General features: G+C 34.5%; 1 protein-coding gene across 1 annotated transcript; it reads left to right on the forward strand.

Moving 5' to 3' along the window:
- Positions 1 to 1,961: 1,961 nt before the first annotated feature.
- LOC131042678 (alpha-longipinene synthase-like) lies at positions 1,962 to 8,987 on the forward strand. The gene is made up of 10 exons (XM_059220415.1): positions 1,962 to 2,075; positions 2,177 to 2,319; positions 2,462 to 2,580; positions 2,701 to 2,915; positions 3,005 to 3,096; positions 3,197 to 3,286; positions 3,711 to 3,717; positions 7,296 to 7,664; positions 8,350 to 8,601; positions 8,691 to 8,987. Exons 1-10 carry the CDS (start codon positions 1,962 to 1,964, stop codon positions 8,985 to 8,987), a joined length of 1,698 nt encoding a protein of 565 aa, XP_059076398.1.
- Positions 8,988 to 15,096: the final 6,109 nt, after the last annotated feature.

Below are 15,096 nucleotides of genomic sequence, written 5' to 3' on the forward strand. Positions count from 1 at the left end.
CCATAGAGGTCTTTTCTTGAGGTTTTCTCTAGGTGGGATTGGAATTTCACCTATAGTTTCCTCAAGATTCTCCCTCTAAAGCTCAAGAGTAGGATCTTCTTCTATGTTAGGAGTGGGGATATAGATTTTAGGCTCTATTGTACTTAACGCTCTTTTGAAGGCTAAGTCTTCTTCAAAGATTACATCCCTACTAAGTTCAATATTTTTCTAACCATGTATATATATTCTATCGGCCTTGGATGTTTGACTATATCCCACAAGTATTCCCCTTTTTCTAGAAGGTTCTAGTTTTAGTCTTTTCTCTTTAGGTACATATATATAGACAAGACACCCAAATATCCTAAGGTGGCTGATATCTGGTTTTAGTTTGGTAAATACTTCCTCAGGAGTTTTATCTTCAAGATGAGAGTGAGGACATCTATTTTATATATATACAGCAGTGTTAGTTGCTTCTGCCCAAAGATTGATATTTAGATTCTGATCAAGAATCATGGCTTTGGCAGCTTCTACAATTGTCCTATATTTCCTCTCAGCTACCCCATTTTGTTGAGGATGATAAGGTATTGTTAACACCCTCTTAATCCCTGAGTTTTTACAAAAATCTCTAAATAATTCTGATGTGTATTCCCCCCCATTATCAGTCATTGGGGTTTTGATTTTGTTACATGTGTAGTTCTCTGTCAGTGATTTAAACTCTTTAAACCTACTAAGGATCTCTTCTGATTCTTTACACTTCAGAAAGTAGATCCAAGTTTTCCTACAGTAGTAATCAACAAAAATTACATAATACAAACATCCTCCTAGAGAGGGAGCTTACATGGGTCCACATACATCAGAATGAACTAACTCTAATACTTTGCTTGTTTTCCTAGTACTATTATAGAAGGCACCCTTGATATTTTTACCTAGGGCACATCCCTTGCATGCCTCTGAATGATATTGCTGCAACTTAGGTAAACCTATTACAAGGTTTCCCATAGATGACAAAGCTCTATAATTCGGGCGGCCTAGTCTTCTATGCCAGACCTCATTTGCATTTGTTGCTTCATGAATTAGGGCTAGGTTGGGCTCTGTGTACAGCTCATACAAATAGCCTCGTCTTTGACCAATGACTTTAGCTTTCTTGATGGAAGAGTTTCTCGGGCAAGCCAACACCTTGTTCTCCATGAAGGTTACTCTGTATCCGTTATCTTCTAGGGCTGATATGGAGACTAGATTTCTCTTGATGTCGGGGACATACAGTACTCCTTCGAGTTGCAATGATATGCCCGTCTTCAGTTTGATGGTGCAGGAACCAATTCCTCTAACTGGATGTGAGGAATCATCTCCGATGGTTACTTCCTCTTTGTTATCCTCTTTCATGGAGTCTAGCACTTCTCTAAACCCTGTAATGTGTCTGGATGAACCACTGTCGATCACCCAGGAGTTAGATTTATTTGATGCATGCCTTGTAAGTGCTAAGTAGAGGACATAGTTCTGGGAGTCATCTTCTCTATTAGATTTTCCTGCTCTGGCAAATGTGGCTTGTTTGGCTCTCTCTGGACATTTTGCAACAAAGTTTCCGAACTTATCGCACCTATAGCATTGAATATGTGATAGGTTTTCTTTGAAGTGTTCTTGCCTTGATGACCCTTCCTCTTCCTAAATTCAACTTGAAAACTTTTTTCACATGTTTTATCCTAATATTCAATAATACCATTTCGTATTTTCCTATATTACAATTCTTCCCTATCATGACACGTGAAGGAAGGGGAAAGGATTCCATCCTATCCATGTCGTGAAGCTAAGACCTTAATCGCGCGTGTGTTTCACCCACATCAACAACGTAATAATAAGAATATTTCGCAAATAGGTAGCACGGTAAGCCCAGTCCTCAGAGTAGAGTGCCTGTCTGCAATCGTAAACTTGAGAGGCTATTTAAGCTTAGCTTTTAAATTTGTGTTCAATATTTTTGAGCTATTATGAAGACTTTGGATGCAGGGCAAGAAATCTGTACCGTCGCAGCTTCAATTCCAGACAATGCTTTCAATGTGTGGGATGATGATTTTGTCCAATCCATGCAAACACCATACGGGGTAAGTACTCAGGTGCTCTTATTTCTACTTTAATTTGCTTCTCTTCACTGCTCTGTTCTGCTCATCATCGTGTATTGCGTATTGTATTGTATTATGTATAGGAACCTGGATACCGTAAACGTGCTGAAACACTGGTTAAAGAAGTCAAAATCGAAGGGCTTGAGATGGTTGATGCATTGCATTGCCTGGGAATAGATCGATATTTTGACACTGAAATAAAACTCACTATCGACTCTACTTTTCGGTCTGCAATATATTCTCATTTCTGTTTATTTTTTCTTTGTAATGACAAATATTTTAAGATTAATTTGAAAAACACATTTTGGTTAGCAGTTTGGAAACATTACAAAACATTGATTTATTTATGAATGCAATTGCAATTGCAGATCTTGGGATACAAGTATCGGCATAAGATTAGGAAGCGAAAGTGTTAGCAGCAGGAATTTGAATGCTACAGCTTTAGGACTCAGACTACTACGTCTCCATCGTTATGATGTATCTGCAGGTACCTACTAAAAAATAACCCAGCAATAAACTCTTTTCCATCTTACCATACTTTATATTTTTGATATACTCGCTGCACTTTTAACATATGCTTTTCTTTACATACTTACCCGCAATGAAGATGTGTTGGAGAGTTTCAAGGACGAAAATGGGCACTTCTCCTTGAGCAATAGTAAGGAAGAATGTGCGATGAGAGGCATACTCAACCTTTTAAGAGCTTCAAGCGTGGCATTTCCCAGAGAGACAGTTATGGAAGAGGCTAAAATGTTTAGCTCTGCTTTCCTTAAGACCCTACCTCTATCTCTAGATGCATATAACGCAAGTTTTTTAAAAGAGGTAACTTTCGTTTTTCTACACAGATTAGAGGAGCACGAATCTTAAAACAACGTTGTAGTGAGTGATCCATCTTCCTTTCAATCTTATAGGTGGAGTATGCCCTTGTATATGAATGGTCTCGTACTTTTACCAGATGGGAGGCACCAAACTTCATAGAAATATATGAGTTGGATGATCTGAGGTACAAGTTTTAAACATTTCTCGTAAAGCCGTTTCTTAAGTTCCATTCTGGAAAACTTATTATGCTGACTGTTAAGCTTCTCTTCTCTTCTTTTCTTCAGGCTGAAGGACAAGAAAATTTTAGAGCTGGCCAAACTGGATTTTAATATATTGCAGTTTATGTACAAGATGGAGATGAAGAATCTCTCCAGGTATTTATTTGTAAAATTTAAAGTGTCAGATTCTAGCAGATCTCAATACTCTCTGAAGAATCTCTCCAGGTATTTATTTGTAAAATTTAAAGTGTCAGATTCTAGCAGATCTCAATACTCTCTTAGAATCCTTTCAATATAAATATAATCACACTCTTTCCTAGCACATAGGTCAATGAACAAGGTATACAAATCTCCTTAAGAGTTTCCTCATTTTCTTTCAGCTCTTATTTTAGGTTAAGAAATTATTAAATAGTTACAAGTTTCTTTTGTATAAAATGTTTTCAAGTTCCTCAACTACTATCTATCTTCTTGGATCCTGATTTAAATTTCAATCAACAGTCAAACATAAATCACAATCTCTATAATTTTTACTGCTACAGTTTTTTATTTATTTTCTCGTAAATCATGTTTTGTATCATAGGTGGTGGGTCAATTCTTGTAATAACCCACCAAAATTGATTCAACAAAAATTGAGTATTATTTTTTTTTTCATTATGTTTTATTCAATTGCATACTCTGGGCATCCATCCAATTAGGATTAGGCATTCATCCATTCGGGATGAGCTTCTAACCATACGGGTTAGGCAATTGTCCATACGGGACGTAATATTCCATCTATCCAATACGGGATAGGCATCTACCCATACAGGATAGGCATCCATCCGAACGGGATAGGAGATGCTCTGGCCAGAGACTTAGACTCATCGGGACCATTCGGGTCCTGAGCCACTCACTAAGTACTACATTCTTCTATCAAGAATGCACCGAGGTCGCCGTCCTTAGGAGTAATTAAAAATAATACAAGCTTGAATTCCGCCTCGGAATTTGGCTTAAAGCCTCGGGAAGTCAAGCGAATCCATACGGGATTCCTTCCGAGTATGCATTGAATTAAATTGATTATCTTATCTTTCAATTAGGATTCTTACTCAACCAAGCCTAGACCCCACCCACGAACGCCTAAGTACGAGGGACAACTCCATCCCAAGACTGCCTACATACCCGCTTCGGCACGGGATCAAGGCGTAAAATATGTAGTTCTATTTTCTAATCTATTGTTTGATGTAAACTGATTTGTGGGTACCCAACCCTTTCTAGGGTCAGTGTCCCAGACAGTTTCTCTGCGGTTGCTACCCACGATGGTAGCACTTAAGCGAAGGCTCAAGATGGCCTATTGCTTGTGGCCTAAACAAAATAATCTAGACCCTAATACTTATCAAGAGCGTCACCCAATTGCAAATCACCAATATCCCTTCAAGATGAAATAAATAAAAAGGAAAATAAACTTCATGAGGGTATTTAACTTGACCATCCTTAAAAAGGGGTTTACTATGGTGTATCTCAACGGATGTGAAAATCATTTAAAAGTTATCTTATTAAATTATCGATCCAAGGGGGATTACCCGCCCCTTGGGTTTTAACTTCCAAATGTCCCTTATTACTCCCCGACGATTTATAGGGACGATGCCACAGACGTCGTTAATGCAGCTTTATTAGGCGTTAAGTGCAGTAGTTCAACACGACGGCATTACCCGTAAGCGTGACCCAGCGGCACAATATATACCGAACGCTGCTAGTTTTGGTTTTCCAACTTCCTTTGTTTAGTTTTCTAACTACGAAAACAAAAATGAAAGCGTAATAATTGAATTAACTACTTGAAGTGAAATTTGCATAATAATGACCATCACGAAACTTGCATAATAGTAAATGCATGAAAGATGTAATTATTCCACAAATAATTCGCATGTTATGAACCATCAATGAAGGCAATTAATCTATGAGGAACTTGCATGATGTAAGGAGATTTAACGAGTCCAAAATAACGATTAAATATAAGCATTTGTACTAATGTAAGTTAATCTCTAAAGAGCAATCAAGTATCCCAATGATTCTTAATGGGTTGAGTAACTTAACTTTAAAAGAATATAGTCTACAATTTTAAACTTACTAAGGATAATTTAATTATGAACTTGCTACATATTAGCCCAATTTTTTTCTAAGTCGAAATACGATATCTTAAAGCTTATACAAAAAAAAGAATTCAATATTTCCTAAATGCCATTTCTATCAAACTAAAAAAATTTTAAGTAATTAATTTATATATATAAAAAAAAGGACCCCAATTTAAAATTTCAAATTACAAATTAGAAAAGGGAAAAAAAGCCTTTAATTAAATAACTTATTTTTGCTTTGGGTAGTGAGTAGGGTGTGGGGTGGGGACCACGGGCCCCATCACCCCTGCGGCCCTGCATGCGCAGGTCCGCAGAGATGAGGGGACCCGCAGGCCCCTCCGTACCCTGCGACGGTTACAATGTAACCGTCCATGCACACTGCCGCCTTTTTACGTAAAACGCCGTGCGTTACGGAGTTCAAGGGAAATTTAAAGTTCGAAATGATTTCTTTTTTTTTGGTTGTTTATTTATATATATATATATATATATATATATATATATATATATATATATATATATATATATATATATAAATATATATGTTCTTATATATAATATTATTATTTTTATTTTTTTTATACAGGAGTATTGCATTTTTAAATTATTGAAAATCACTCAGAGCAGGGTAGATAACAGGTGTGATAGAAATAATAATAATAATCACAGATTAAATACAATGAAGCAGTAACCAGAGAGGTTCTTCTTCTCCCTTTTTCTTTCATTTCTTTTGTTCTTTACACAGGGAGGTCTATTCACAGAGAAGAGAGATGATTTATTTATACACACAGGGAGATCTGTTCACAGAGAAAAGAGAAAATTGTTTGTACACACAGGGAGATCTATTTACAGAGAAAAGAGAAAATTTGCTTGCACACACAAGGAGATCTATTTACAGAGAAAAGAGAAAATTTGCTTGCACACATAGGGAGATCTATTCACAGAAAAAAAAAAAAAAAAAAAAAAGGAGATAATTTATTTGTGCACACAGGGAAAAAAACTCTCACAAAGGGAAAATGTTAAACGTATTCCTACAGAGGATTTAGATAACCAGAAAATGAGAATTTTTAGAGAGATTGATTACAGCAAGATCCTTTCAAATACACAGTTCAGACTTTAAATCAATAACCAGAGAAAAGAATACATTACAGACTTTAAATCAATTCAAATCTAAAACTTAATAAGATATTCCAATGATTTAATCTGGATGAATCTAATTCTTATCAAAATTTTGAAATGAATGGATCTAATTTTTATCAAAAATAATCTGAAAACAATGAATTTAATTTTCATCAAATGACTCTATTCTCTTAAACCATTTAATCTACTTCTTATCAAAACTGAAACTAATTTCTTATCAAAATCTGAAACAAATGAATCTCATTCTCATCAAACAATTTAATCTACTTTTTATCAAACAATTTAATCTACTTCTTATCAAAAACTGAGACTAATTCTTATCAAAATCTGAAACAAATGAATCTCATTCTCATCAAATAATTCTAATTTCCTAAATAATTTAATCAAATCTAATCTACAACAAGAATAAGATGCACGAAACTAAGTTTGAAAGAACCTGGGTGCTTGAAAATGGTGTAGAGTCTTCCTTGATCCTCCAAATTTGAAGAGAAGTCCTCCCAACAAAATCTTAGCTGAAAATGAAAATTGACTACAAAGGAAAATTTTACTTGCAGAATTTCTTATGGAATAGCCAACCACTCATTTTGAAACTTGTACCTCTTTTATAAAAGAAATTTCAAATTCCCACTACCTAATTTTTAATTGAAAAAAAAGGAGATTCTCTCCCAATTTGGCCTCCATGCAAATTGATTAGGCTTAGTGGGAGGAGTTACATGCAAGGGTGGTGGAGAAGCCTCTAGAAGCTTCTTATTCCTCCTACAACATGTGCCTTAATTTGGGTGAGGGAAATTAAATAACCAATTAAAAATATATATATATTTTCCATGTGTGTGTGTGGTTTATTATTTTTATTCCCTTACAATATTCATTCAATAGTTTATCCAAAGAAATATAATAGAGTTTTGTATTTAAATCAAAAGGTGATAAAGGAGGGTTGTGACAATTCTAGCGTCTCCAAACTTATTGCAATGAGAGAGAGGTCAATCGAATATTTCTTATGGGGGGTTAGTGCAGCAGACGCCATGGAGTTTTCTTGCAGTAGAATTGCTATAGCCAAAATCTCAACGGTTGCCACAATTGTGGATGACCTTTTCGATGACTATGCAACACTTGATCAAGTTAAACTTATCAAGCAAGCCATTGTTCAAGGTTGGGATGTCTCAGTTGTGAAAAATATACCACAAAATTTCAAGATGTGCGTCGAATTTATTTTCAAAACTATGAAAGAACTGATAAATGAAGCTACCAAAAAACAAGGACGAGACATGATGCCTTTTATTATGAAAGCAGTACGTATACTTCTTCAAACCCTATTATATTTGAATATAATAGCTACAAAATATCTTTCTTCTTATATAAAAGTTTACGAAAGATGTGAGAATTATAAAATTGCACTGCCAATAGATACACCTAATCTATGTACCTACCAAGTCTCACAAAAAATAGATTTTATATAGATGGAACGTTATGAAACCAAATGAACGAAACAAGGATGGAGTGATGGGTGATGTATATTTCTCTCATTTTTTATTTTATGTGAGTAAAAGCCACCTATAACAGTAATTTTTAAATACTTTAAGGTATTATTTTCATTCATATGATTGACTGATGCCGAGATCGAGAAATGAAAGAAGAATATTTTATTATATTGTCATGCTTTATTAAGTCCACTCTACTTAAAATTTCACAATATTTTTAAAATACATGTTAACTTGTATGTTTCAAAGACACATAATCAATGTTAGTTTATTGTTAAAGATTAGATATTTCATAGATTTATACCGAACCTAATGCCTCCATCAAATCCAATTACGAGGAACAGCCAAGAGATATACACTAAAATTAGTTTTGATAATAAAATTCTATGCGAATATTTATTTGCGTGCCTTTTCTAAACTAAACATAATATATAAATCATGCAATGCATTTTATGGAAAAAAAAAATTGATAAGTAAACTTTATTATGTTCTTCAGTGGGAAGATTACATTGAAGCTAACTTGGAGCATGCACGATGGAAATCAAGTGGATATGTTCCAACCTATAATGAGTACCTAAGCACTGCTATAACAAGTGCAGCCATTGGACCAATATTGTTGCATCCTATACTATTAGCAGGACCTGTTTTAAGTGACGATGCTATTGAAAAGATGTTCCTTAATAAATCCAGATTCTATGAGCTCATATGGATGTGTATACGACTAATTGATGATACGCGAGATTTTGAGGTTTGATATTTTATTTTTTTATAGACACTATATATAGGAAAAAATATTATTATTGTTTTGACACTAACATGATTCTAATGCTAATGAAGGATGATAGGCGCCATGGAGAAATTGCCTCTACCATTTCTTCTTATATGAGGGACCATCCTGAATGTTCAGAAGTAGAGGCACTAAATTACATTACCAATCTTGTTGAAGAATTGCTAAAAGAGTTGAGGTGGATTTATTTGAATCCAAATAATTCTCTGCTCGATTGGGAGAAGATATGCTTTGACTTTAATAGAGGATTGCAGTTTCTTTATATATTTGGAGATGGCATCACCTACTCTCATAAGGAGGTCAAGCATCAAGTATTCAAAGTTTTTGTTGATCCAGTTGTGATATAGAAACTAAAAGAGTAGAGATGAAGTTTCTACTTTGATCTACATTCTAAGTTATAAGTGCCAATACTAATTTCTATAGTGACATTTTCTCTATTATCACAACTCATTTATATGTGTATTTAGAATGAATTGTAACTTATCATTTGATAGAGATAGGATATAATGTTGCTTTCATACATATACTCCATGTATTTTTTTAATACAAAGCTAGCGCTATCTATCTCTTGTTTGTTATATTAATTTCATTATTTTATTATATTGTTTGATCGATCTTGTAGTTTTAATATTTCTACCACAATGTTATAGCATGTTCGAAGCATGTTGCACATTTTAGTGCTTGGTACTTATCTCTAAAATGTTTATGTAGTTTGTATCATATGTCAAACTTTCACCGATGCAAGCTTTGTTATTACAATCGAAAATAAATTACCACTTCAATAATATCCCAATTATAATAACTAGTTTCATTAAATCTTGCAGGGATGTTGTGATCCAATGAGTCTCTTGATGAATCCATAATTTTATTTTCTTGTTTCAGATATCTAGCTCAGCAAACTTTACATAATGTGTCCCACAAAAATTATAAACTCACTATTGCATCAAGCATGACATTAAACATATGTTCATTAATAGTAAAATCTATATATTTTTATTAATATCATGTATGATTTTTTTAGTAAAAGAGATTCATTACAAATCCCATAGAATATTAAACCATCATATGGTTGTTGCAGAATTTTTTACATCTCGTACATCTATACAAATTACATAATATTACAAGTTTCCTTTGTAGATTTCATTTATGCAATTCATTCTAATTTTTTTTCTTATTAAAAAAATTCTTCTAGTCTTTATACTACACAACGTTGCATTTGATATCAAATCGTAAGCCCTCTAATCATGCGGTATTAAACCACAAATCTCTGTCTAACCAAGAGGTGATTAACCATCGCTACACCAATAGTGCTAGGAATGAATTTCTAAACCTCTAAATAGGGGTGTTTTCAATAGCTATAAATTTTATCTGTTTAGATATCTCTTAACATTTGTATATGTGTTAAAATCATTTTTCTGAGTCGTTGACATTGGCGCTATGTTTTTTCCCTCTTTCTTACATGCATTTGACTTTGATGTTTTTTATTACGAAGAAAACAGGTTTTGAAGGGACCCGAAACCTTTACAGAAGGCCAAAACCAAAAATAGACATGAAAACCTTAACAGTTGAACAAAAAGCTACCTATACAAAAAATAGAAACACCAACAGCCTATCACTAACATAAAACTAACAAAAAGACCACAAAACCAAGGAAAGAAAATGGGAGCCATCCCAAATTCTTCAACATCTCAGCAACCTCCGCCTCGAGTTGATTCATGTTTAGAGCCACTTTCTTCAAATCCTTTATATCATGCAGGGGTTTGTCTGCCTTCCTCTTCAAATTGGCACGAGGTCTCTTGCTGGGACCCGTGGACTCCTCATAACTTTTTCCTTCTCCAAATCCAAATCAACAACTAAATTACCTTGATAGCCCTTTTCCAGATTCACCACCATGGTATTCATGTTGTTTGCAGTGGTCTTGATAACATTGTGGCTGAGAGACATAATGGATTGGAGGGTATCTTTTATGCTATTCAATCTCTTCTCAAAGGGAGCAATATTATGCTCAGTCTTTTTTTGAGGTTTTCCATGCCTTCAATGGTGAATTTGATGTTATTTTATTATTAAATCCTCTATTTTTGTATTCTTTCATATGGCAAGAAATCTTTCCGAGGATGTGAAAATTAAGAATTTTGAAAGATTAGAAGAAAAAAAAAAACATATAAGGATTTTCAATGTAAATTTATGTTTCGAATTTGAAATTCTAATTTTATAAATAATTTTAAATTGTTGTGTGACAAATAATTAATTGAGGATTTCAACATGTGCAATTGTACTTGAAATTTTATATTTTTTCTTCAGGGTATAAATTTTAGGACAATAATTGATATACAAGGAATCTCGAAAGACACAATTTGAAGTATCTCCTCATGTATCTATCGTGGATCCCAAAATTCACCTATTAACTCGAGACAACTATCACACCTAACTGTACGAATTTAACCACCTGTTGTACTACAAAGCACAATAAAAACGTTAACAAAATAGCTAGAATTTATAATGAAGAGTGAGTAATTTTATCCTAGGATCAAATAAATCAAAGTTGATCATTTCCCTACATTGGGAATATCTGGGAATACCTTATTACTCGAGGATACTTTAGATATTGGCGTCATTATTTAACCACAACCTTCACCTAATCCTGTTTGTGTTTTCATAGGTGGGCCTATACTATACTACTACTGAAGAGGCTATACATTTAGTTAGTGATCCTATGATATTCTATCACACTTTCTCATATAATTTTCATATTAGTAATTTTATTTGTATTAAAGTAATTGATCTTTATATTTTCATAGATGTTTATGGTATTCCAAAATATGAATATGCAATGATAGAGTAGTATTCTTCCTACATAAAGAATAATATATTAATTTGTGTCTCTCCCAAACTACCAAAGGAAGGAAAGATGGTTCGATACAAAAGCTAAATTTGAATTGACAAAACTATACCTCAAGCTTGATGATATTCATGATGATGCAATGATCTTTGGATAGGACGCTTAAGTGTCGATACAAAAACATGAGAAGAGAATATCGATCATGAAAAACGACTTGCATGAAGATTGTTGTAACTTGATTCTCCATAATTCTCAAATGGAAGAAATTATCTCATATAAACATTTCTATAGGAAGTGATTATGATTGTGGATGGATGGAAATGAATTAGAAAAGATGCTCCTATATACATTCCAAAGGTATTTCATAAACTAGGCAATGGTTAATAAACTGAAAGGAATATCGTCCGATGTCATCTCAGAAGAAGAAAAGGGTTTTGTTCCAAGGGGATGTATTTTAGATGGAATAGTTATTTCTCAAGAAGTGGTGTATTATTTATAAAGCACAAAAAAAATAGGTATGATGATCAAGATGGACATTCGCAAATATTATGATAAGATGGATTGCATATTTCTAATGATGGTGTTGGAGGCCTTTGGTTTTAGTGGTGAGTGGATACAATGGATTTTCGGGTCGAATTCGGGTCCCAAATATTCAGTGATGGTCAATGTATCTCCTAAAGGTTATTTTCAAACCTCTAGGAGATTGAGACAAGGGTATCCATTATCCCCCTTTCTCTTTTTTGTTATAGTTGAAGCTTTTGGTAGAATAATATGATAGGTGATAAACTCTAACGAGTTAGGACATTTCAAAATTATAAGAAACTTGCCATGTTCATATCACATCAACAATTTATTGACGATACAATGCTCTTTGGAGCAAAATGAAGGCAAGAGGCAAACTTTTTAAAAGAAATTGTACAATTGTGTTCTAGAGCATTGGGTCAAGAAATGGGAATTGAGAAATCAAACATTCATTTGGTCTTTACCCATGTAAGGAAGGAGTAATGGGTTATAGGAGTATTGGCGTATATAAAAGGACAACTACCTTTTCGTAACTTTGGCATACCCAAAACTAAGGTTGTTATATCAAAAGAACCCTAGGATCACACTAGAGAAACATTATCTAGCAGGATGTCTTCATGGAAAGGATGGTGGTTGTCATCTGTATGAGGGATAACAATGTTGAAGGTTGTAATCGTAGTCACTCCTCTATATATGATGCCTCTCCGTCCCTTCAAAGAAGAGGCCAACCAAAACATGAATCAATTTATGATGAAATTTTTCAGGTAACTGAATGACGAAAAAAAAAATTTGTTAATAGCGTGGGATAAAATTTGTCATCCAAGATAGGTTGGGGGTTGTGGAATTATGGAGAAACTATTAAAAAAAATCCCTACGAGCTAAACTAGCATGGATGATGAATAAAGAGCCACAATAAAACTTGTTTAAGTAGCTTCAACAAAAGTATTTGGATATCAAAATGGGTTCTTGCATTCTAACCACCTGAAATTTGTCAAGTGGGCCAGGGACTTGGAATTTCATATATAATTGTAGGCATCTTTTTATGGACTATCTAACTTGGGATGTGCATGACGGGAGGACAACGCTCTTTTGGGAAGATTCACGGTTCGTTTTTAGAAATTTTGCCAAGATGTTGAGACGGGATAATCTCAAATCCTTTTTACGATGGAATTAGGGAAAATTTATTTGAGGTTATATGATTGAAGAATGTAAAGATAGAATGAGATCATGGACACGTAAATCTTTTGATAGAATGGATCTGCCAAGGGAGGAACTGGAACAACTAAACAATGTTTTAAGGGATAAGAGAGTAAGTCTGGGATCTAATAAAGAGATACTTTTGGATAAGGAAAAAGTAGGTTTTGAAGTGACCACGAAACCTTGAGTACAAAGAGATGGAGACAAATAAACAAACAGCCAACCAATAGCTCAACAACATCAAAAAATACCAAAAGATGGGCCTCTTAAATAACATGTCGGCAAAAAAAACTAGAGAACCTAATAGAAATTCTTTGGGGATTCATCAACCTCATCTTCCATCTAATCCATATACTCAACCAACTTTATCAAATCTTGCAATTTGAACTTCGCTTGCTTCACAGTCTTCTTGAGATGCCCATCAGTCCTCACTAACGGACTGTCATTGTCATCCTTGGCTAGCTTACCCTACTCTGCCAAGTCTAGATCAATAAAAATGTTGCCCCCAAACTTCAAATCTTGCACATTCTACCACTGATTCACAAGTGTTTTTATCCATTCTTCACTTGTGTGAATTGTACAATAACAAATATTAAGCAAATTGGTGAGGCTATCATCAATTCACTTCATCTTGGCTTCAAGAACCCCCCAACCTACCTTCATAGTAAATATTTAGGAGAGCATCATCTTTGGCAACATTTTCCAAGATAGACAGCATTTTGGTTTTCTCCTCATTAGAAATCGCATTATCAACATGAAACCCAATAGCAGTCCAGCATCCCCCTACTCTAAAGCGAAGATATTACTTTTAATAAATGGGATATTGACATTATCTTGATTCATTTCCAAAAGTAACCATTTAGAAATCCTAAACTTACCAACTCCAACATCTCTGGAAATACCCAAAAGATCAAGGGGGTTCTCAAGATCACTCCCAACAAAAGGGGAGTTCTTTAATATAACCCTAGGAAAGATTTCATGATTATTTTTTTTCTCATCTACACGATTAGACAAAGGAGGGGAAAGGGATCCTCCTAAGGAGCCTTCCACTCCACCCATAACATTTGTCCCTTCTTCCATAAAATTTTCCCTTGAACCAAGTTCTAGTTATCACCTGCCTCCTCAAAATATAACACCTTGTCAACCCATCTATGAGAGTCATGTGGCACCCTCTTCCTTTTCAAAAATATTTCTTTTTCATCCCTCAGAGGGGGGTTCTCCTTTCTCTACTCCTCCAAAACCAATTTTCTATTTTTCTCAGAAGAAGGTCTGTCCAATCTATCTGGTTTTGCATACTATAAATCATCATCCCCCTCTCTTGAATCCATCTCCATATCTTCCTCAGACCCCATGTTCTTAAGCAAAGAAAGGAGATAGAAAGGATGAAAGGAGATAGAAAGGGAACGAAACCATGAGCTTGTGTCTATAGTGATTAAGCAAAGAAAGATAATAGTCATAAATAGTTGTAAACCATCTATCCAAGGTATAATATTTCATAAGGGCCTTAACTGCACTCGCCCAAAGGGGTGTAAGGAATTCTACCTAATAGCCAGCATTTCAATTCTTGACAAGCTTCAATCCATCCTTACAATGAAAAAATATGTTCACCACGGACTCAGAGGATTTTTTGATCCTAAGAATCTCTTTTATGTCCATGGGCAGCCCAGTGACATCTTCAATCAATTCCTTTGTGACCTTCATGCATGTTTTGCCAATGCAAATCTTTAGGTCCTTCCACCCTTTGCATAAGAGCTTAGTTACCTTAGGGTCGCATCCACGAAAATAGTCCAAATAGGGTATATCCACGCCCTTGGTCAAAATCTTCCCAATTTCCCTTTTTTTGCAAATATCATGACAAGATATGGGTTCTTATTGATGTCTCTCACCTCCCATGATGG

Source organism: Cryptomeria japonica, chromosome 5 (genome assembly GCF_030272615.1).
Source record: "Cryptomeria japonica chromosome 5, Sugi_1.0, whole genome shotgun sequence".
NCBI classification, from domain to species: domain Eukaryota; kingdom Viridiplantae; phylum Streptophyta; class Pinopsida; order Cupressales; family Cupressaceae; genus Cryptomeria; species Cryptomeria japonica.